This window comes from Rhinoderma darwinii, chromosome 1 (assembly GCF_050947455.1).
Source record: "Rhinoderma darwinii isolate aRhiDar2 chromosome 1, aRhiDar2.hap1, whole genome shotgun sequence".
Classification (NCBI taxonomy): Eukaryota; Metazoa; Chordata; class Amphibia; order Anura; family Rhinodermatidae; genus Rhinoderma; species Rhinoderma darwinii.
Genome location: NC_134687.1, coordinates 499,822,479 through 499,847,768, shown reverse-complemented (window position 1 = coordinate 499,847,768; position 25,290 = coordinate 499,822,479). Strand labels below are relative to the sequence as shown.

The window sequence follows — 25,290 nt, the reverse complement described above, 5'->3', positions numbered from 1 at the left end:
GGCTATTGTTATTTCTCTGAATAATAACACTCCACTTCTACTGTGGAGTCCTATTTCTGTTATTTCTGAAACTACCATTGGTTTGGCTATTGCATAACTAGGACAGTTACACAATGGGAATATTTATTCTCTAGTTAAAAAAAAAGAAAACAAATCCAAATGAATAAATCCTTTATAAGAGAGGTTAATTGGGTTTGAATGTATAGACAGATTTTGTAACAAATATTTTTTGTTTATTTTGTGACCAAATTTGGAAATCTTATTGAAATTTCATTCAATTTGTATGAGTTCAGCAGTTTTTTTTTTTTTACCAAGGCATTCGTTTCCTGTGAGGGACGGCTGGAATCCTTCATTGCAGTCACATCGATAACTTCCGATGGAATTGACACAACGGCCATTTTCACATATGCCTGGTTTTGTGCGACATTCATTCTCATCTTTACCAGTACAGAAGAAAAGATACAAAGTGAAATATTAAACAATATCTTGAAGATTAGCATTTTATTGCTGTAAGTAACCCTTACCAAAATACTACTCCTAAATATGCACATCAGCACCTTACATGGATTACATATCTGAATTTTATACAGTGGTTTACATTTATATATATTTATGAATATAAGATCACTCATATACTAATTACAACTAATGTCGACTTGCTGCTCCTTCTTCCTTCCTATGACTTTCTATGATAGTGGCCATCCTTGGCTGTTCTTGTTCTATTTAAGGCCTCATGCACACATCCGTTGCCCATCCTACGGCCGCTAATGACGGATCCGTGAAACGCGGACAGCACACGGATGGCTTCTGTGCAGTCCGTTGTTTCAATGGATCAAATTAATGGAATGGCCAAGAATAAAAAACGTTATCCAAGCAGAACTCTCTGTTTGGTCTTTAAATGGAAAGTGTCATGTATTTATATTTAGTTTCATTAATTAAATTTAACACTATAGATGATAAAAAAAGTGTTTGGTCTTTTTTTTTAAAAATGTTGTAACTTCATTTTTTATTTGCAAAACCTTCCCTGGGGAACGCCACATGGGGCCCTATGTACAGGGACCGCCACAGGGGCACAGGGGGCTCTATCTACAGGGAATGCCACAGGGGGCTCTATCTACAGGGAATGCCACAAGGGGCTCTATCTACAGGGAACGCCACAAGGGGCTGTATCTACAGGAAACGTCACAGGGGGCCCTATCTACAGGGAACACTACATGGGGCCCTATCTACAGGGACTGCGACCGGGGGCTCTATCTACAGGGAATGCCACAGGGGGCTCTGTCTACAGGGAACGCCACAAGGGGCTCTATCTACAGGGAATGCCACAAGGGGCTGTATCTACAAGGAACGCCAACAGGGGCTGTATCTACAGGGAACGCCACAAGGGGCTCTATCTACAGGGAATGCCACAAGGGGCTGTACCTACAAGGAACGCCACAAGGGGCTGTATCTACAGGGAACGCCACAAGGGGCTCTATCTACAGGAAACGCTACAGGGGGCCCTATCTACAGGGAAAACCACATGGGGCCCTATCTACAGGGGGCACTATACAGGGAATGCCACAGGGGGCACTATACAGGGAACACTACAGGGAATGCTACAGGGGGCCCTGTCTGCAGGGAACGCTACAGGGGGCACTATCTACAGGGAACGCTACTACTTACAGAGGGCTCTATGAGGAGAACTATCTATAGAGAGCTCTACTGTGAGCACTATCTACAGAGGGCTCTATGAGGGGCACTATCTACAGGGGGCACTGTGTGTGGTGCATTACTTTACAGTGTTTGACAACATTTTATTCAGGGGCACTGTAAAGGATCTGCGAGGCACAACTTCTGTGTATACGCCCATAGGTAATCAGTCTGCACCTGAGTCTATGCCTCTGAGACTGACTCCATCTTCCACCACTCAGGATGGCAGGCTTAGGAGTGGGAGAGCCTATCGCAGCCTGGCTAGACGGAGCTAGCTCCCGCCCTCTGTCTATTTATACCTGCCTTTCCTGTTCCTCCTTGGCTTGTGATTCTTCTCGTGTGGTTTCCTGGCCCAGCTACAGCTTCTGACTATTTGATCCTGCTCCATACTGACCTTGGCTTTCTGACTACTCTCCTGCTCTGCGTTTGGTACCTCGTTCACTCCTGGTTTGACTCGGCTAGTTCACCACTCTTGTTGCTCACGGTGTTGCCGTGGACAACTGCCCCATTTCCCCTAGCTTTGTGTACCCTTGTCTGTTTGTCTCATGCACTTACTGAGCGTAGGGACCGCCGCCCAGTTGTACCCCGTCGCCTAGGGCGGGTCGTTGCAAGTAGGCAGGGACAGAGTGGTGGGTAGATTAGGGCTACTTGTCCGTTTCCCTACCCCCATCATTACAGGCACAGTGTATGTTACTATTATATTCAGGGGCACAGTGTGTAGCGCTATTATATTTGGGGACACGGTGTATGATACTATTATATTTGGGGGCATAGAGTGTGGTACCATAAGAATTTGCTCTTCGTTTATAGGTGCAGAAATGTTGAAAAAGTTAGTTTCTGAAGACATCTGAGCAGCAAATTTACTCATTGCCGCAGAAATGGGTCATGGCCAGGAGGCATCATAGAGTTCTGGACCAGATGGAAAAGTAAAGAGAACGACTAGAATCTGAGAAGTCTTCACCGGTGAGTCACTAAATATAAATGTTTATTCTTCCTGTGACTGCTCAGTACTGTAGTCACTGTATGATCTGCAGCGAAGTGATGTGTGTATCGTTCTTTTTTGTGAAACAGCAACTCCCAGCATATCCTTACCATCGTTCTGGCTATACTGGGAGCTGTAGTTTTATGCCGTACAATCTTATATGGCAGGGGTTAAATTAAATTTGCAAATTATCTCTTTACTGAGCTGTATTTGTACCTGTGCTGTATATATGTAATAAGCTTGGGTCTGGAGTTATATTCATCATAACAACCAAGCTCAATACATATATACAACACCAAAGAGAAGCTCAAACCATATATACAACTCCAGAACTAAGCTACACATATAAATACAGCACCAGAACCAAGCTTAGTACATATACACTGCACCGCAACAAAGCTTAGTACATATATACAGCCCCAGAACCAAGCTCAGTACATATATACAGCACCACAACAAAGCTCAGTACATATATACAGCACCACAACAAAGCTCAGTACATATATACAGCACCACAACAAAGCTCAGTACATATATATCATAACAATCAAGCTCAAAACATATATATATATATATATATATATATGTGTATATATATATATATATATATATATATATATATGCGCTGAGCTTTGTTCTGGTGCTGTATATATGTACTGAGCTTGGTTCTGGTGCTGTATATATGTACTGAGCTTGGTTCTGGTGTTATATATATATTTACAGAGCTTTGTTCTGGTGTTGTATATATGTACTGAGCTTGGTTCTGGGGCTGTATATATGTACTGAGCTTGGTTCTGGTGTTGTGTATATGTACTGAGCTTTGTTCTGGTGCTGTATATATGTACTGAGGTTTGCTCTGGTGCTGTATTTATGTACTGAGCTTTGTTCTGGTGTTGTATATATGTACTGAGCTTTGTCCTGGTGTTGTATTTATGTACTGTGCTTTGTTCTGGTGCTGTATTTATGTACTGAGCTTGGTTCTGGTGTTGTACTTATGTGCTGAGCTTTGTTCTGGTGCTGTATATTTGTACTGAGCTCTGTTCTGGTGCTGCATATATGTACTGAGCTTTGTTCTGGTGCTGTATATATGTACTGAGCTTGCTCCTGGCACCGTATTTGTGCATTAGCCTGGAGAGTTGTCGTGGCTTACTGTGCACACCGCACTGTCCTCCACCCTTCTATTGTGCACAGCCTAACTAAATGGGCTGAGCACGCTTAGGATATTGAATGTGCACATATAAGTCTATACGTAATATGTGAGTTTAATATAATGTTTGGGTAGGTCTGAACGCTTATGTAATTATATAAATAGTGTGGCAATCCCCACTAAAACATTCTGGACAGGGAATTTCATTATTTAGAGTCCACTTTAATGTAGGGGGTATTTTGAATATCATAATTGTTTTATTTTATTATTAGAATAATTTTCAATGGTGCGATACACCGTGAACCCACCCCCCGCATGTCTTCATCCGAAAAACAGGGAACCTGTTGTTAAAAATTTGAATCCCACCCCTGTCTGTATATACAGCAAAGCTGACAAGTGAGCTATAGAAAACAGGAAATAGCTTATTGTGACTGCTCCAGTGGCTAGTATGAAAACTGCAATATTTCAAGATATGTGTATAGTCACTAAAAAACAAACACAAAACAGCATCATTTAAAAAAAAAAAAAAAAAAATATGTGGGAAATAAAAAATGTATTTAAAAAATATGTCATATTTTTTATGATACATTCCCTTTAAGTCATTCTAGGAGGAAAATTACACATAAATGTTCCAATTTGGTTTTTACACAGGATGACTCTAGGTTCACAGTCATAGAGTCCTTCAAAATACTCATTAAGATCTGTAACCCAGTACAAGGTGGTCAATCCTAACCTATGCAACCTTCTCCATCTGGTCTTCGAGTCATTCCAGGAGGACAAATACACATAAATGTCCCAATGAGGTTTTTACACAGCATGCCCCTGGATTCACAGTCATGGAACCCTTCCAAGCACTCATCGAGATCTGTAAGGGAGTAAAAGACAGAGAATATGTACAGGTGCAGCCATTTTCAATGTTTTCGCTCAAACACAAGTAAATATTATATGACTGACCTTTACACATCTTCTGATCTTCCCTTAGAACATATCCAACAGGACAGGTACATTCATATGAACCATAAGTGTTAATGCATCTGAATGCACAGATTAGAGGATTTAATGCACATTCATTAATATCTGGAGGAAAGAAATACAGCAAATTACATAATAAATCATATGCAGTAAGTGTAATTTCTAAATATTTTAGCCGACACTGGGTTTTAGTGGCAATTTATGGGAACCTATTTTAAAAGTTTGTTTTAAATAGATTTTAGCATAGATAAACCATGTATTATAAATACTATGGGGTAGACTTATTAAGACTTCATTCACAGCTGCGTCTGGCTTCAGTTCATGTGATCCGACAGACCTTTCCATCAGGGGAACCTATGAACGGAGACCAAACAGAAACCACAGCTTTCCGTTTTTTCATTACCATTGCTTTCAATGGTAACGCTTCCGTTGCTAATGGTTTCCGTTTGTCTCCACAAATATTATTGATTCCACCGGAAAACGTACGGAACGGAGACAAATGGAAACCATTAGCAACGGAAGCGTTACCATTCAAATTAATGGTAATGCAAACGGAAAGCTATGGTTTCCCTTTGGTTTCCCTTCATAGGTTCCCCTAACGGAGAGGTCTAACGGAATCCATGAACGGGACCCTGATGCAGATGTGAACGAAGCATAACACTGCCGTTTCATATGCCAGTCCTAATTTAAACTGAAGTTCATTGGAGTAAAATGCGCCAAATTTAGCGCATCTCAGACAGTCCTACAGATAGAAAATGAAATCTATGAGAAGGTGTAGATTTGGGCTACAATTTGCGCCAGTTTTTGTCTTTAAATGTGATAAATCTGTCAGAAATTTTCTGCCTCTTCTCCTCCGGGTTGACCATGCCCACTTTTCTTGCCACTTTTGAAAAGTGGCGAAAGGAGAGAAAAGTCACAATTGCTAATATAACGTGCCTCATAATTTGTAACCTTTTTACGCCACAAAACTGGTCGCAAATGGCTTAATAAATTTGCCCTACAGTATATCGCATTATTATCGACAGGCTGAGATAAGTTGAGTATTCTAGCCCATAAATTTCCATCCATGAATGAAAAAATGAAATAAAAAAATATCCTATTCAATTATGTTTCATGTTTTACTATTCAGGGATTACTATCCTGTCATCTGAGTTGAAGTATTGGTTTACCTTCACAGTTCATCATAGGTCCAGGTTCAAATCCTTCATCGCAGGAGCACTCAAAACTACCAATGACATTAGTACATGTTCCATTCCCACAGGGATTGCCGATAGAGCATTCATCAGTATCTATAATGTGACATAAATTAACAGATTATTCTGAATTTGAAAGAAAAGAAAAATAGAAGTAATTTAGGGTACGCATCACAGTAAATAACATGGCCATATTAGCTCATGAAAGACAAGTAGTAATTTATTTTGGCCAATAACAGCTACACATGCTAAAATGTTATAGCTCAAAAGAAATGTTAAAATAATGCTGAATGTTATATTTCCAAGTTGTGAAACAGGGTTTATCCTACGTGTTCTCCATTGCTTTGTGTGGTCAAGATGAACACTGATCGATTAGTAAAACTGAAATGGGCAGCATGGCGGCTCATTGGTTAGAACTGTTGCCCTGTACGGGGGTTTGGGTTTTGAATCCATCCAAGGACAACATCTGCATGGCGTTTGTATGGTCTCCTCGTGTTTGCATGGGTTTCCTCCCGGACTCCAAAAACATATTGATTAGTTTACCCTAGTGTACTCTTGTCTGAAATAGGGAAATAGGATTGTGAGCTTCATTGGGGCCAGGGACTGATGTGAATGGTGACAATCTTGACACAGTGCTATATGTTGATATGTAAGCAGCAGGAAATAAATAAATTTGGTAATTTAGCACATACTGTACATAAACTGAACTGTACATTACCTAATGAGGATGCTTTGGGTTTTAACAGAAAACACATACCTACACAAGTGATTCCAGTATAATCTAGATTATAACCCATGGGGCACTCGCATCGGAAAGAACCATCTGTATTAATACACAGACCGTTTGCACAAATTCCTGGGTTTCCTATGCACTCGTTGACATCTACAACGAACACAAAAAAAGGATAATAAAAAATCATGGCACCAATTCCCATGTCTGATCTAATCTATGTCTCATATAATAAATCATATTTTTGTTTCTACAGTAAATAAATATAATCTCCAGCTGCATTTCTGTATAATGTGTCTACATTTGGTACTTATAGTCTAAATTCTTAAGCATTTAAGTTATTGAGTTTACTACATACATACACACACACACACACACACACACACACACACACACACACACACACACACACACACACACACGCGCGCATGCCCACACACACCCCCGCACACTTGTCTCAATGTCTGATTACATATAAAGGACATGTGTATGCACTAACCTACCAATGTCATAACTTTAGTGCTATTTATCTCATTGCTATCACCAAGGTATTTGAAAACCCTGATTTATCCCTGTACTATTGATGTTATAATTCTCTTATGGTGTTTATATCGTTCAGTATGATTAACTGTGTTAATTTCAGTAGCTTTTCAATTATTAACCCCTTGGCGACATGCCACATATTATTACATTGCTGTCGCCAAGGGGACGTATGGAGCGGGTCCACGGGCTGAGCGAGCTCTATACTTGGTGGGTGACAGCTGTGTTATACAGCGGACACCTCACTCCAGCGGGAGTTCACTTTGATTCCGCCCGTTTAACACCTTAAATGCTGCCGTCAATCGTGGCCCGGCATTTAAATTGTTAGAATCTGGGGGGCGCCACCTCAAACACGCCATCGCCCCTCCCCGCGGCGCGATTGGCCATTTTCAATGGTTGTTATGGCAGCCTGGGGGCCTAACAAAGGCCCCCAGGTCTGCCATCTTTGTAATCCTGTGAAGCTCTGCCTCTGGCAGGGCTTCAAAGGAGACTATCAGAATCACGATATACTGAAATTAATTAGTATTGCAGTATGTCATGCAAGCGATCCAACGATTGATGCTTCAAGTCTCCTAGGGGGACTAATATAAAAAGTAAAAAAAACTGTGAAATAAAGTATTAAATATTCAAAAGAAAACCCATTTTCACATTTTTCCCCTAAAGTAATGTTAATTGTTTTTAATTAACATAACTGGTATCGCCGCATCCGTAAAAGTCTGAACTATCACAATATAGCGTTGTTTAACCTGCTCAGTAAATGCCGTAATAAAATTAATTATAAAACACGCACTGTTTTTTTGGTCACTATAGCTCTCCGAAAGAGTGAAATAAAATGTTATCAAAAAGTCGCATATACCCCAAAATGCTATCTGTGAAAACTGCAGCTCGCATCGCAAAAATGAAGCCCTCAAATTGCTAAATTGATGGAAAAATAAAAAAGTTATGGCTCTCAGAACATGGCGACACAAAACATATATTTTTTTAGCAAATAGTGTTGTTTTTTTAAAAGTGGTAAAACCTAAAACAAAACATAAATTTGGTATCGTCGTAATCATATCAACCTGTAGAATAATGTGAATGTGTCGTTTTTACCGCCTGATGGACGCCGCAAAAACAAACCCCCCAAATTATCGCGTAATCGCTGTTTTTTCCCATTTCACCCCACAAATAATTTATTTTCAGTTGCCCAGAACATTATGCTGTAAAATAAATGGTGCCATGACAAACTACAACTTGTCCTGCAAAAAACAAGCCCCCATACGGCTATGTCGATGAAAAAACAAAGAAGTTATGGCTTTTGGAAGGTGGGGAGCAAAAAGCGAAAATGAAAAAACTGAAATTGTCCGTGTCTCCGAGGGTTTAAAGATTCCTGGGACATTAATATTGATGACCTTTCCTTAGGATAGGTCATCAATATCAGATGTATGGGGGTCCGACTCCCAGCACCCCCACCAATCAACTTATTCGAGGGGACTACGACACTCTGATGAGCACTGTGGCCGCTTCATTTTTTTACTAGGCAGAGCTGTACATTTGGTAATGGCTGTGCCATATACTGCAGCTCAGTCCTATTCTGTTGAATGGGACTGAGCTGCAAAGAGGTGCGATACCAGGCACAGCCACTAAAATATCTATGAAGCTGTGACTGGTAAGCAGTTAAGAGGCGCAGCGCTTGCTGGAGCGCCATGGACCCTTTAATCAGCTGATCGGTGGGGGTGCTGCGAGTCGGCCCCCCACTAATCTGATATTGACGACCTATCCTAAGATTAGGTCATTAATATCGAAGTCCCTTCAAAACTATAAAAAAACCTTTGAATGTTTTATTTTTACCTTCTCTGTTGCCTTCAGGGTCTGTGATCGTACCATGTCCAAATGGACATAATTCTTGAAAAGCCACTGAAAATTGAAAAATACAAAATTATGAACAAAAGCAATATTTTTAATTTCAGACAAATACATTTTTCTGATATGACAAAAAAGTACTCAGAAGCATCTCAGCTTAATAGAAGTTAGGGTATGTGCACACACACTAATTACGTCCGTAATTGACGGACGTATTTCGGCCGCAAGTCCCGGACTGAACACAGTGCAGGGAGCCGGGCTCCTAGCATCATACTTATGTACGATGCTAGGAGTCCCTGCCTCGCTGCAGGACAACTGTCCCGTACTGAAAACATGATTACAGTACGGGACTGTTGTCCTGCAGCGAGGCAGGGACTCCTAGCATCGTATATAACTATGATGCTAGGAGCCCGGCTCCCTGCACTGTGTACGGTCCGGGACTTGCGGCCGAAATACGTCCGTCAATTACGGACGTAATTAGTGTGTGTGCACATACCCTTAACAAAATGGCAGGCATCACAGATTTGGTAGACAAGACAAAATATAACAAATCTGGGCTAACTAGATCAAAGCAAAGAGGTTTGGCAAAATACAAGACAGGAAAAGCCAACTGAATGTTATCATCTTTCTTCCCAAAAGGTTTTTCAAGATATTCCATGTAAGAGTCTGGGCCTTGGTCTAGGCAGTTCTCCAAACACAAGAATCTAACTCCTGGTTGGCATCTACAGCTTCTGGCATTACAGAGCAAATTCAGGTCAAAACATCTAGTTATTTTTTTTATGATCACAGAAATGAAATGAATGAAGGAAAAAAATAAATGAAGCAGGATAATTCTTTTAAGTCTCACATACCTTCTCCTTCTTTTGGACAAAGTTCACATGGATCTCCCCAGCCTTCTCCTGTCATTTTGCTGCAGCAACAGGCTGCTTTAGTGCTATTATATGCTTTGGGCACTGAACATTTCCCATTTTCAAATTTGGTAAAACAAAAGCTTTGGCGAGTATCTGAAATAAACATGACGCTTGACTTATTAATCTTAAATATTAATCAGTCAATAAAATTAATTGATTGCGTTAAGTGGTATCTGGCCATTGTCTGTTTTGTATTGCTTACAATGTACAAGGCTCAATTTAGGAATCTAGGAATTTAGGAATCTATGTTTCAAACAATTTTCTTTGGGTTAATTTCCTTCTTCTTACACTGAATCTGATCCTGTTTTTGATATATAAAAACCCCCAAACAACCAGAAGGGAATACAGTCCCTGTTTAATGCTAGTATGAACTGAGTCTTACTGAGTCTTTCTTGTATAGGAAATCTAATTTTACCTTTTATTAATAATTCTTCTCACTCATTATTTCTACTCAAAGCACAAATCCTGGTGAATATTCTTTACTCGTGTAAACACCCATTGGATATCAGGAAGGAATTATAGCATTTGGCATATTAACATTATGTATGTTTTTTTCATTTCATTTTATAAAAATACTGTATATTTTCCTATACAGTACAATTAATATGTGACAGATTTCTAAGATATCCATACAACCTGTGTTAAATGGTTATCTGGGACAATATTTTTCGTGAAATATATAAGCTCCCCCACCCCCTGATCATCTACTTCTCCACAATCTGTTGCTTCAAACCAATGACTGGTACCAGTGGCGTAACCACCGCGGTAGCAGCCATAGCAGCTGCTACGGGGCCCGCGACTTGAAGGGGCCCGTGCCGCCGAGCCTCCAACAAGCATGGGCCGGGCGACAGAGGCCCTCTCATGCCTGTAGGCGTCTCTAGCACCGGATGGGGCCCCGCCAATCAGCGTCATTGGATGACGCTCGTTCAGCTCCTGCAGACCCGCTCAGAAGAGGACAGATCTGCATCGCCAGCGAACAGGAACGGCATCATGTGAGTATGTAAAGTTTTTTGGGCTTTTTTCCTCATAAAACTGTTAATGGCATTATCTATAGTAGGAGCTCTATCTACAGGGGGGTCGTCTATATGTGGGCCACTATATACAGGGGGGGGGCTATATGTGGGGATGTGGGGCACTAGCTACAGGGGTGGTCTGTATGTGGGGATGTGGGGCACAATCTACAGGGGGGTCTATATGTGGGGATGTGGGCCACTATATACAGGGGGTCTATATGTGGGCCACTATCTACAGGGGTCTCTATATGTGGGCCACTATCTACAGGGTGGTCTATATGTGGGGCACTATATACAGGGGGAGCTATATGTGAGACACTATACAGGGGTGGGCTATATGTAGAGCACTATCTATAGGGGAGCTATTTTTTAGGGCACTTTCTATAGGGTGGGCTGTATGTGGGACACTATATACAGGGGTGGGTTACCTGTGGGGCACTAGCAACAGGTTGGCTATATGTAGGGCATTGACTACAGAGGTGGGCTATAAGTGGAGCACTACCTATAGGGGAAGCTATATGTAGGGCAGCACGGTGGCTATGGGGCACTATCTACAGGGGGGACGGTGTGTGTGTGTGTGTGTGACAGTGTATGGTACTATTATAATCAGGGACACAGTGTATGGCGCTATTATAGTTAAAGGTGCATGAGGTGTTGAGAATTTTAACTTTGTTTATAGGTGCAGAAATGTTTTAAAAGTGAGAAGCTGAAGACATCTGAGCGGAGAACTGCAGAAATGGGTCATGGCCGGTAGAAATCCATCATAGATGTCTGGACCGGAGGGAGAAGAAGAGAACTAGAATCTGAGACGTCACCAGTGAGTCACTTAATGTAAATCTTTATTCTGCCTCAAATCAGCATTGTAGTCACTGTATGATCTGCAGCGAGATGATGGGTGATATGATTTTTTTTGTGAAACAGCATCTCCCAGCATATCCTGACCATTGTTCGGGCCATGCTGGGACCTGTAGTTTTACGCCGTACAAACCTATACGGCAGGGCTTGCACTAAATTGAGCTGTATTTGTTCTGGTGTTGTATATATGTACTGATCTTGGTTCTGATGCTGTATGTAAGTACTGAGCTTGGTTCTGGTGCTGTATATACATATGAGATTAGTTTTGGTGCTGTGTATATATGTAATGAGTTTGGTCCTTTTGCTGTATATATGCACTGAGCTTGGTTCTGGGGATGTATTTATGTACTGAAGTTGGTTCTGGTGCTGTATTTATGTACTGAGGTTGGTTCTGGTGCTGTATATATGTGCTGAGCTTGGTTCTAGTGCTGTATTTATGTACTGAGGTTTGTTCTGGTGCTGTATTTATGTACTGAGCTTGGTTCTAGTGCTGTGTATATGTACTGAGCTTTGTTCTGGTGCTGTATATATGTCAGAGCTTAGTTGTCGTGCTGTATTTATGTACTGAGCTTGGTTCTGGTGCTGTCTATATGTACTTAGCTTGGTTCTAGTGCTGTATTTATGTACTGAGCTTGGTTGTGGTACTGTATATATGTCAGAGCTTGGTTCTGGATCTGTAGTTATATAGGATATATTTATAATAACAAAATTCAGGGCAGATGGAATTGTTCTCAATTCATTGTATATTTAATGGGAATCTGTCAGGTAGTTTTAACCACTTGAACCGCCACCATGCGGTAATAAATGACCTGACAATATTCCCCTGTATGTTTTTTTCAGATGCAGCAAAATTCTTAAAATCTACTTTTAAAACAACGCACACTATTTGCTAATTACTCATTAGAGGGTCATGGGCCGCTGCCACTGTCCTGAAGAGTCACATAGTCCTGCCTCCAAACCCACCTTTCCATGTTTGAGTGACATCTCCCTGGCTGATCCAACTTCCTCGGATGCGCCATTGCCTTGTGGCACTATACACAGGGGGGGTTGTGTGGCACTATACACAAGGGGGAGCTGTGTGGCACTATACACAAGGGAGAGCTGTGTAGCACTATACACAAGGGGGAGCTGTGTTGCACTATACACAAGGGGGAGCTGTGTGGCACTATCCACAAGAGGGAGCTGTGTGGCACTATAAACAAGGGGGAGCTGTGTGACACTATACACAAGGGGGAGCTGTGTGGCACTATACACAAGGGGGAACTGTATGGCACTATTTACAAGGGGGAGAGCTGTGGCTCTATCTACAGGGGGCTGAGTGTGGCGCAATCTACAGGGGTCTGTGTGTGGCACTTTCTACTAAATGGGGGCTGTGCTGCACTTTCTACTAAGGGGTGCTGTGTGGCACTATATACAAGGGAGGGGGGCTGTGTGGCACTATATACAGTGGGAGCTGTATAGCGCTATATACAGTGGGGGCTTGATGGCAATATCTACAGGTGGCTGTAGGGCACTATCTACAAGGGGGTCGTGGGGGCGCTATCTACAAATGGGGTGTGACACTGTCTATAGGTGGGGCTATATAGCACTGTTTACAGGGGGGCTGTATGGCACATTCTAAAGGTGGCACTATTTATAAAGGGGCCTGCTTGTGGCTGCCGGGGGGGGGGGGGGCGGTCAAGAGTTTGCTATGGGGCCCAGTCTTTCCTAGTTACGCCCCTGACTGGTACGGCATGGCGTGAGCATGGTATTTTTCTGCTCAAGCGGCTCCTACACTGCCATCCAGGATTGGCTGAATTCTATGTATAATGAATGGCTCATTACTGAGAATGAGAATCTGTGTGAAGTAATGCATGACTAGGTTGTTTTAGGCATGCCCAGAAGCAGTAGTGAGAGCTGATTGGGCAGGCATATGTCATGCCCATATCATGGCAGTGATTCAAGACAATAGAGCAGGTAAGCCATAAGGCTTTGTTCACATTAGCCTCAGGTTATTACGGATCATTACGAATCTGTAATGTAAACAGAGCCTAAACACAACAGTAGCAAAGACAGATGTCTTCCCACATAAGCTTATAGTCAGAATGGACTGGGGATAGACCGGAAGCTCGGGTTGTGCAAGTGATCAGCATCCGTATGCATTTTACTATATCCATAGCATAGGAAAGGAAAAGTGTGGGTGTGAGAGTCTGGGGACATAAATGATAAATGTAGAGGAGAGATGAAGGATGCATGCCAATCGAGTTTGGATTTGGGGTCATATCTGAAGGTTTGGGAACAAATGTACTAAGGGTCCAGATAGTAGCATGCACCACTCTCCGCACATATCTTCAATGACAGTCTGTTATTAGCTATAGAAATCTTGAGCAGAATCAATACGTACCAAAACATCTTCTTCCATTATCTGATAAAACAAATCCAGGTGGGCAAATGCATTGAAACCTTCCTGGGGTGTTTGCACAGGTTCCAAAAAGACATATATTGGGTTCTTCATTACATTCGTCAATGTCTAGAAACGAGAACAGAATACTTTTAAGAGAACTGTGGCAACTTCCTAGTGTAAACTGAAATTATGGTGATAAAAATTACACTATAAAATAATAGATTTTATGCATCTATTCCCCATTGCCATTACAAAATTATATCAAGGTTGCTCTACACCTCCAATATTATCTTTTGTTTACATTGTTGTTAAAAGTATATCTCTGTAAGCAATACATACCTCTGAAATCCTTTATGTTCAGTATACTACTATACACATAGCTAAACACAGGTTTGTTCAATTTAGTTTACAATTGGTTTCCCTCGAAAACTGCTATTATATTTTGTTGTATGAATAAAAGACTTTCTACAAAATCAATGCTGAATCAAATTGCGGTTCTTGGATCATCATTCATGAAAGTTGGCTCCATTTCAAATTGTTTCATATTAAAATTGTTCTATTTACTTGTCATACCATGCCTAACCTCATGGTGTGCTGTTAAGGAGTAGCTCCATAAACAATACAAAGTTTAGAGCAAGAAAAGGTAGAAATATTTATTCCAATTACAGCTTTGCAAAACACAAATGACACATTATATGTTTTTAGATTGCATTTTATCACAGAGAAAATATTTGATTACCATCCAAGAATAACCAGCTATCTACTAACTATTGATGCCACATGTCTATTCTGTATATGTGTTTTTCACCACAAATGCTATTCTAAACATTATGTCATACAACTCGTCTGTAAAGAAACTTCATAGACAGTAGTTTGGAGAGCACCGTTCAGTCTATAGAAAATATGATTAAGGCCACCGGTCTATAGCAACAGCAATAAACTTTGTCTTCGAAGTCTGCTTACAGTAAAGTTTCTAATGATTTATAGTTAATGCACTGAAAGTGCTATAGTCCAGTTATTAAAGGTTACTTGGGCTACAGGCAATAGTTGTATATTTTGATAGAAAAATACTATATATTTGCAGCTTCTGGATATGTACTATGGAGACATCTGATGTCTTTCTTCCAAGATGAAAATCATTCCGAAAGATCTAAGACTTTTCAGAGTCCTGAATAACATACAGACACAGCTAATAACAGTTTAACATGGCGTTTGCCAAGCATTACAGTTCTGTAGACACTGACATTAAGTAGACTGTCTGCATTCTGACATGTGCAGAAACAATTATCTCAAATAATGCTAAAGTGTTCTTCTCTACTTGTGAGAAGTTTTAATTGCTGGGGCTTTGTATTTGATGTTAGCCCTGATGTGTAATATTATATCTTGTTTTATTTAATTTGTCAATGGACATTGAACATACATTGATGTGGTGAAAGACGTGTTTATTGTCCCGTGCGCAGATTGTGAAGAATAAAACAGATACTGTCATTGCTTGCAACCTGCTGTTTAACCCCTTATGCCTGCATGCATTCTGGGCCTTAAAGACCAAGCAATTTTTTTCATTTTTCCATCACATTCAAAGTGCTATAACTTTTTTATTTTCCCGTCGACAGGGCTGTAGGTGGACTTGCTTTTTGCGGGATGAGTTGTATTTTTTAATGGCACCATTTTGGGGTATGTAGAATTTTTTGATTAACTTTTGTTTTATGTTTTTTTGCGGGGAATATAAAAAAAACAGCAATTTAATCATGGTTCTATGCATTTTAAATTTGCGCCGCTAACCATGCGGCGTAAATATCATGCTACCTTTATTCTATGGGTTGGTACGATTACGACGATACCAAATATGTATAGTTTTTTTTATGTTTTACGACTTTTGCAGAATAAAAACTCTTTTGAACTAAAATTATTTTATTTTACATCGTTGCTTTCCAAGTGCCATAACTTTTTTATTTTTCCATCAATGTCACCATATGAGGGCTTGTTTTTTGCGGGACCTCATTGCTACCATTTTGGGGTACATGGGATTTATTGATTAACCTTTATTATTTTTTGGGGGATGTAAAAAATAGCAATTTTGCAGTTTTTTGCGTTTTTTTTTTTTTTTACAGCATTCACCTTGCGGTTTACATAATATGCTAACTTTATTTTTTGGGTCATTACGATGCGATACCATATATGTGTAGTTTTTATTTATTTTTTACACTTTTACTAAATAAAACCAAAATGGCTTTATTTTTTTTCTGCGTACCTTTATTAATAATTTTTATTTTATATAACACTAGAGGACTTCACTGTGCGATCTTTTACTTAGAATACCAAAGCATTATTTCCTGTCAGTATAAAACTGACAGGCAATCTATTAGGACGTGCCCCTGGCACGGCCTAATAGGCATATAGCCAGGGCAGCCCTGGGGGCCTTTGTTAGGCCCCGGCTGCCATAGCAACACATCGACGGCCCACGATCGCATTTGCAGGCCGCCGATGGGTGACAGAGGGAGCTCCCTCCCTAGGTAAACTACTCAGATGCAGTGGTCGCTAATGACCGCGGCATCTGAAGGGTTAAACGGTCGCGATCAAAGGAAACTTCGATCGCTACCATTGGAGCAGGAGCCTGGTTGTCATCAGACAGCCAAGCACCCGCTCCAGCCTACACGGGAAACGGCAGCTGCCTACAATAAGGCCCCTTAATGACCGCCGTGAAATCGTCTTTAAGGGGTTAAATTCCAGAATTCTCTGCTGCAACTAATTTTTGGGAATACACAATCATCCCCCTATATGTAGTATGTTATGATGTGCAGTTCTGTACATAATAATGTATATGTTTCCTGTATCTCTGTAAGGACATTTATATTCTGTATTAGATAAATTAGAGGAGTTTGTAGAAAATAATTGCTATTAAAATGACTTGCTGTATGGGGCAGATATACTAAGACTGACGTTTCATTCACCAGTCTTAGCTTTTTGCCCCACTTAAGTCAGATGCAACAGATTTATTAAGTGGTGCTTGTCTCTCTATAAATCTGTTGCATATTTCTGCTAGTCGTGCACCACAGTTGTGTCGTAACGACCGCGGTCATGCAATAACCATTCCCCCTATCAGGCATCAAACAAAAAAAATTATACTCACCTCACTGCTCCTTTTCGCTTCTCCCCTCCGGGTCCCCTCAGCATCCTGTGACTTATATAAGGTCCTAATGCCGGGCAGCATCAGGGCCTTATATGGGACGCAGAACTCAATGTTCAGTGCTGCATTACATACAACATCCTGAGACTGCCCAGCGTCAGTGCGTTGTGTGAGAATGCTGAGGGGGCCAGAAGGGGCGAAGCAAAAAGGTGATCATACCTATTTTTTTTTTGTCCTATGTATGGGGGTAGTTGATGGGGGGGGGGGGTACGGTGCCTGGCACGAGCCTCTACCTTGTTAAGCCCCACACAGTGAAGTCTATGTCAGCTAGGGGCTAGTGTAGATTTCCACTATAAATTACACCAGTTTTCTGATGTTAATTGTAATCAACTTGTTGAACCGTGGTGAAACCGCCTCCTTTTAGTAAGCCACACCCCGTTTCACAAAAGGGGCAAGGGTGGTGTAAAAAGCCAAAACTTTTGTTCCCTTTTGCGACTTTTCTATGCCAAAAAACTCATGTAGAATCGTTGATAAATTTCCCCCAATGAGTGTGACTCAATCAGCTGTGCAAGGATTTCCTTCACCCGGGGCAAATATTCAGTTCGCTACCATAGCCCTGTATCTAAATATCCAGGCCAAGAAAGAGTGGCTTTTTTCACCCAGGGCACATGCCCCACCAGCTCCCAATTAGCTATGCTCATGGAGTGATTTATACATCATTTGTTTTTTTTTTTTCTACCATTCACCTTATTTAACCAGTTGTGCACCTATCCCTGCAAGGACGTTCCAGAACGTCCTCTAGATTAACTGTTTCCCGCTCCCCGGTGATACAGCTGTCTCTACTGTAGCTGTATGACAGAGTTTTACCCAGAGACCAGCCAGCATGGTCTCTGGCAATGTGACCGTTGTGACAACCTGTCACATTGATCACATTACTTTCTCCTCGGACTATACCCGCCAACCGTAAGGAGCTCTGAGACTGCTGTATCACAGAGTTTTACCCGTAGACCAATCAACATGGTCTCCAGGTATGTCATCGTTATGACAGCCTGTCACAACGATTACAATACTTCTCCCATCGGTGCTTGCCCGCCGATTGGAGGACTATCTATCTATCTATCTATCTATCTATCTATCTATCTATCTATCTATCTATCTATCTATCTATCTATCTATCTATCTATCTATCTATCTATCTATCTATCTATCTATCTAATGTCTATCTATCTGTCTATCTCATATATATTGATGTATTGTACAGTTTTAGGCTGGGGCTACATGGCAACTTTGGTTGCGACACAGGTCGCACGGCCAAAGATCGCTGTGTCCCGCAGCCTGCATCACAAGTATTGACAGTCAATGTGGTTGCATAGCAGCAATTTTACTTGCGATATAGGCTACAGGACAAAGCAATTTTTGACCGTGTGACATGTGTCAGTGAAAGTCAATGTGGTCGCGTTGCGATGTGCAAGTTACTGTTACATGACAGTTGCAAGAAATACAAACTGCCGTGCCGTGGTAACTTGCAGGTCGCAACGCGACCACATTGACTTTCATTACTTGCAGTGTCGGCTACGGGACATAGTGATCTTTGGGTGTGTGACCTGCGTCACAGCCAAAGTCACCATGTAGCCCTAGCCCTAGGGTGATTTTACATGTGGCAGATTTGCTGAAGACTTTTTTTTTTAATTTTCTTTTTATTGAAAATTTTAACATTTGAGCTAAAACAGGCAATTATACAAGATAACATATATGAGTATGAAAGGTACATGAGTATGGTATGCAATAAAGAACACGAGCACTACACATGAAATCTTGTCTTTCAAGAAACAGATTTTACAACATAAAATTCCGAAGATTTTACCTGTGGATTTGCGCAAGTAAAGTCTGCAGTGGATTACAGTACAAGACAAGTAGATGAGATTTTACAAATCTCATCCACACGCTGCAGACATATTGCGCTGCAGAATTATATATATTTTTTATATTGTTAAATAAATACCATGGGGGCGTCTACTTTCCATAAAATAGTAATTTTGGGGGTGTTCACTGTGTTTTGGCACGTCACAATATCTGTAATTGTGGTATGGTGTTGACAAACCAGATTTGGAAAACTTGCCCTCCAAAAGCCAGTTTGTACACCATTCTTTGTAAGCTCCACCTTGCGTCCAGCGAGTACACATATTTGGTATTGCTGAAGTCGGCAGAAGTTGTCAAATAAGTGTTCCAGATGTGTTTACCCAGTGCTATGCTCCAGTTGTAAAAAAAAATCACCTAAATTCACATATTCACATTTTTTTAATTTAATGTTTTCCTATATTTAACAAAAACGTAAAATATATCACTATTTTTTTTCCACATTATGGAATTCCAATATGTTCCGAGCAAAACAAGACAAAATGTATGTAGGTTTGAAAAATAATGGAACAACAATTTGTTTTTAAATTGGCACATGGCTAAAACATGAAAATGTGCCTTTAAGGAACGGGGGTAAAACTGCTGGTCAGAAAGTGGTAAAGAAAAGAAAAAAATATATAATCAAAAATTTCTTGGGTCCTGTAAAAAAACTGCCCCTGACTGAACTGATGAAAAAAATTTTGACGCTGAAACAAATTATTATTTTAAATATTGGCAGATGACATGCTTACAATTTTGCAGAATAAAAGTTAAAGTTAAGAAACTTATAAAGACTACATAAATCAAATGTCTCCTTATGAATGTAATTTTGCCTCACCATTTATAGTGTCCTTGCAAAAGTGATAAAAAAGAATAAGATTGATAATAATGCAATTGTTCTTTGAGGTCATGTAAACTTCATTAACATGCCTAGAGATTTTATTGCATGACTTGACAAATATATAGCAGGCAATATGAAGACACTCCAAAATACACAGTAGTCACATCCAGAATGCTCTCTCCAAGGCAAGATTGTATTACATAGACTTACCTATGCAGTTATCACCTCGGACTGCATACCCCACAGGACATATACATCTGAATGAGCCTTCCAAGTTCTGACAGCTTCCAGGAGCACATGATCCAGGATAAGCAACACACTCATTGATGTCTTTAAAACAGTGAAAACATTATTATTAGCAGCGTAATGCACAATCCATCGCTTGCTCCATGTGCAAAATGTCAAAAACTGCAAAACTACCAGATTATTGAAATGGCATAAAAATTAAGCATGAATTAACAGTTTACTATTGGGTTCTACAGATCATACATTAGTTAACCTTTAATGAAGTATAGTACAGCTGAACTTGCAGGTCAGGGACGTAACTAGAAAATCAAGGGCTGATAGCAAACTTTTAAAAGGCTCCCTAGATCAATTATTGTCTCAGAATAACCTCCACTAAAAAATATATTGCCAGCTAGTGCCAAAATTGTACAACGATACAGTGGCCAAATAATACTGCCATAGAACAGTAACAAAGGCAGAACATAAAATTAGTACATGTCACATGCATGCTATATACAGTCACTACATACATAGACACACTCAATACACACATGCACTCCCACATAAGTTACATACATGTTCACATATATACAAGCTCACTACCTACATTCACGCATACATATGACCGCACAGTACACAATTCTCATTGTATACTAATTCACAGCGATGAACTCCTCACGTGTCGGCCACAACAGTATAAATACTCAGCATTTTCTGTACATAGATACCCTGTACATTAACAGAGCAGCATGTTCACTATATGCACATGAACGCCCATGGATACATGCTCACTACATACATGCGCTCACATGTGCGAACTGACTACATATATTTATGCACACTCACTGTGCACTTGTGTGGACATGTGCGCACTCACTTATAAAATCGATGTACACACATGTACACATGCCTATATTATTCCCTCTTACCTCTTTCTTTTGTTTTCTGGTCAGTAAGTTGGATGGCCTATGCAGTATATGTCAGCCGGCACATAGTAAATCTGTCACTGTAGTATGTACGAGTTGACGTATATGGAGAGGTGATCCATGGGTCCTTCTCTGTTCTAGGGCTTATACCAGGGTCGGACTGGACCACCAGAGTATCAGAGGATCCTACGGTGGGCCCAGACTCTGACCCAATAAAGGGTCCCAAAAGGTCCAGCAGAAGACAACTCCATTTGGAGCTATCTTGGAAGCCAAGCACTTGCCACTAGGATCTATTTCTTATGGGTGATTCACAAATAACCTATTAGGCCTTATTGTTGATGTGTACAATGATAATAACAAGTGGATGTGCACGTATTCTGTAAAGATGGTGGGTGGGCACTCAGAATCTTTCGCCCTGGTGGGCCCAAGGGATCTCAGTCCGATGCTGGCTTATACACAGGTCAAGTTTATTTACTGCGATTTTTTGCAGAATCGTCGCATTCATGATTTTTCGCCATGAAATGTGCAAAACCGTGGCAAAATACAATTTTTTCATGGCAAAAAATACTAGACAAAACCTCCACATGTGAATACAATGAAAGGGGTGAATTGAGGTGGCAGGAGCACTATAACCAGTAGAGTGGTTTGGGGAGCATTTTTTAGTATCAGCCAGCAGCAGCTCCTAGGACAGAAGTTGAACTACAAATTTGTCATCTAATTGTAGCCATACGTTGCCAATTTCCTAGACCGTTTAGAAATTTTTTAAAAGAGGGTCATTTTTTAGGAAGTCATCCTATTGATCTCTATACACTGTAAAACTATAAAATGTTCACAGATGCATTAACTCTGATTTTATTGTTGGCAATAAATGTATGTAAATCATAGCAAAAAATGACTAACCTATGTCTGTTTCATATTTAGCTGCTACATATTTAGGAGGCCAAAGACTTCAAACATTATCAATGTGAACCGTCCCATACGGCTATCAACGTTTATTAGTTTCAGCACACTGGGGATTCCTGATAAGTTAATATGAACCACAAGGTTGGTCAAACTGTATTGTTTTAGGTGTCATTATGACGGATGTTTTGCAGGAAGGTTTTGTAGTACTGTTTCAGACACTATAGTATTCACACAATTGAATAGAGGGTCTTCAGAAAATAATATTTTAGGAGAGGAAATACACACAATTCCACAAGTCCCATCCAGACAAAGCTTTGACCAAGACTATTGAAAGATACTTCTCTCAGGTTGGGCAAAGTCTTTATTTGTTTTATTAGCCAACAGTGCTGTCTAAGATTTTCCCTTTTGCCTGCCCCTATAGGAAGGTGTGGGGATTGTAAAAATGTGGTAGTGTTTTTGCGGGCTACTATGTAAAAAAATTATTACTTGCATAAGCCACACCAAAACTGCAAGGCCCAAAGAACTTTTAACTTTTTTTTATTTAAAACCCTATCAAAAAGTAGTGTTAGCCTCTGTTCACATCACACCAAACGTATGTCCATGGGGCTCCATTCACCTAACGGAGGCCAAAATAGTGTCCTTCTGGCCTCCGTCGGACTAGTATACGTTGGTATACTTTATTTATTACAATATACAACAGTAAAACTTTGACTGCGTAGGACACATATGTTGCAGCCTTCTGTCGGAGGTATACATCGAGAGATCCTCCTGACATATACCTCCAACTTAGGCTTCAAACATGATGTGAACACGGCCTTATAATAATGTGACAGATACGCACTGAATGTGCTGGAATTTACAACGTCCAGGAACACTGTATAAATTTACATTAGTGTACGGTAATGTATGAATCATTTATGATTATGTAAGTCATTTTTATCACTAAGCAGACAAAGATAAATTATATATAAATAGCAAGAAAACATTATTTGAGTTTTAATTATAAACATTTCCTAGACTTACCAATACAGTTCTTGCCATCAACAGTGAGTTCATAACCTTCATTACACAAACAGATGAAGGAGCCAATATTATTAAGGCAACGGCCATTTCTGCAAACCTGACCAGGAAAGGAGCTGCATTCATCAATATCTGTAAGCAAAAAGAAAATGGTTAGACAAGCAATTAGTACTTTTTGTCAATAAAAATTTACATTTCTTGCAGCTATTCTAGTTATTATTGGATCGCTCAAATTAAGTAGCTGTTCACATTACGTTTTGGCCCTATGTTTATCGTGTACGTTGAGAAAGCTAGCGAAGTGCACGCTAAACATGTCCATAGAGCTCCATTGTCAAACGAAGGCAAAAAGAGAGTTCTTTTGACTATGTTATTCCATTCCACGGATGCGTTAATGAATGCCTAAGAGTGGCATCTGTCACCCATAGACTATAATGGTGCCTGTTTAACAAATATGTCATGAACTTTCATATCCAATAAACAGATACCATTTTAGTCTACGGGTGACTGATGCCACTGTTAGGCATCCGACTCCCATCAACCACATACCTCAGGACTCCAGCTTTTCCCATTGTATACATCAAACATAGGCTGAAAAAAATGGTGATCTGAACAGACTCTAAAGTGAGGCATTTCTGCTGCTCACAATATTTATACAATTCCTAATGGATTACTTAAAGCAGATGTAAAGTCTTAACAGTAGTTGATCCCACCATTGTCTTTACCACTGCCAACTATTGCTTTTACTATAACAAAATGTACCATATATTTAAAAAATAAAATAAAATCTGGACATATAGCTACCAGAAGACAATAGTTTCATATAATTAAGGCATATGAATATAATGATAAAATCTGTTCCGACTTTCAAGATATGTTTCAGGTTCTACACTTTACTGTTTGGGCAGGCGTCTGTTTATATGTCTTAGTGTCAGAAAAATGTAATTTCCATGGTATAGAGAGTTGGCATCCCATGCATACAGATCTTAAATGGAAGGTGTCTTATTCATGTATACATTTTGCCCTATAAACCAGGTGCTGACCAAGAAGGGGATAGTATAATAGTATAAAGCTTTAACAAATATTACTCGTATTGGCTTTATAGTTTTTTTCTAAAGTCCCATTAGTACTTGAAGTAGCACCAGTATAATAATACACATTCTTTATTAATGTTTCCCATCGCAGCATTTCAATTGCTAACTTTATCCATATGAAAATCCATCAAGGCGCCATTAACGCTACTCAGACACGTCCGTGTAATAAAGAACTTACCCATGCAGTCATTATTATGAGTAAGCTCGAATCCAGGATAGCAGAGACAGTTATATGATCCCACTGTGTTTTTACAAGTTCCGTTTCCACATGGCTGACGCTCACATTCATCAATATCTGCCAAAGAGATACACATGAAACAGGAGGAAACATTTTTCCTGTTGTGGTTAAAATCAGTTTCATGACAGCTGGATATTTTTTTCCTAACTACTGGTTGGCTAACATAAAAGCAGTAGTAGCCCAACAATAAACCCACTCTCCACAACTTGTGTACTGCTATTAGACTGCCGTAGGGTGCACTTAAAATGTCAATAGTCACAAAATCACTTACTTATAAAGCATGGATGCCAATTACATTTTTTATACAACTTTATTGCCCCAATTACAGAACTTCATAGGGCCCAGCAATATTACTAAAGAAATAAACAGAAGAAATACCCATGCACATTGTCCGATCTGGAGAGGCCTTGAAGCCATTGTTGCATATGCAGCGATAACTTCCCAGTGTGTCCTCACATGTGCCATGACTGCAAACATTGGGAATTTCCAGGCATTCATTGCGATCTGCAAATGGATGTACATTGGAAACACATGTTAAAAAACAATGTGATACTGGTACAACCCTTCACGGTTACATAAGCTTTGCCTAAACTAAACGCTGGTTTTACCATGAATGCCTCCTACAAAGACCTGAACTATGTCATGAGCTACAGTCTGGGATTTATTATGCCCGTTTGCTCAGTGATTTTTGGACAGGTCCTTTGTATACTTTATGAATTGTATATGCATAGTTTCAGTATAAATACAGATAAAGTAGTAAGCT

The 25,290-nt window shown here is 40.1% G+C and overlaps 1 protein-coding gene across 1 annotated transcript in view; it reads right to left on the bottom strand.

Annotated features, from left to right (window-relative positions):
• The window catches only part of FBN2 (fibrillin 2), a 261,472-nt gene that overhangs the window by 31,823 nt on the left and 204,359 nt on the right, over nucleotides 1-25,290 (bottom strand). Inside the window, exons 45-56 of the mRNA XM_075835832.1 lie at nucleotides 24,906-25,031; nucleotides 24,468-24,584; nucleotides 23,202-23,330; nucleotides 20,335-20,454; nucleotides 14,261-14,386; nucleotides 9,950-10,102; nucleotides 9,087-9,152; nucleotides 6,744-6,869; nucleotides 5,963-6,082; nucleotides 4,776-4,898; nucleotides 4,555-4,686; nucleotides 312-437 (exon numbers count right to left, since the gene is read on the bottom strand). Of these exons, the coding sequence (XP_075691947.1) occupies nucleotides 312-437; nucleotides 4,555-4,686; nucleotides 4,776-4,898; nucleotides 5,963-6,082; nucleotides 6,744-6,869; nucleotides 9,087-9,152; nucleotides 9,950-10,102; nucleotides 14,261-14,386; nucleotides 20,335-20,454; nucleotides 23,202-23,330; nucleotides 24,468-24,584; nucleotides 24,906-25,031 (1,464 nt within the window). The remainder of the gene's footprint in view (nucleotides 1-311; nucleotides 438-4,554; nucleotides 4,687-4,775; nucleotides 4,899-5,962; nucleotides 6,083-6,743; nucleotides 6,870-9,086; nucleotides 9,153-9,949; nucleotides 10,103-14,260; nucleotides 14,387-20,334; nucleotides 20,455-23,201; nucleotides 23,331-24,467; nucleotides 24,585-24,905; nucleotides 25,032-25,290) is intronic.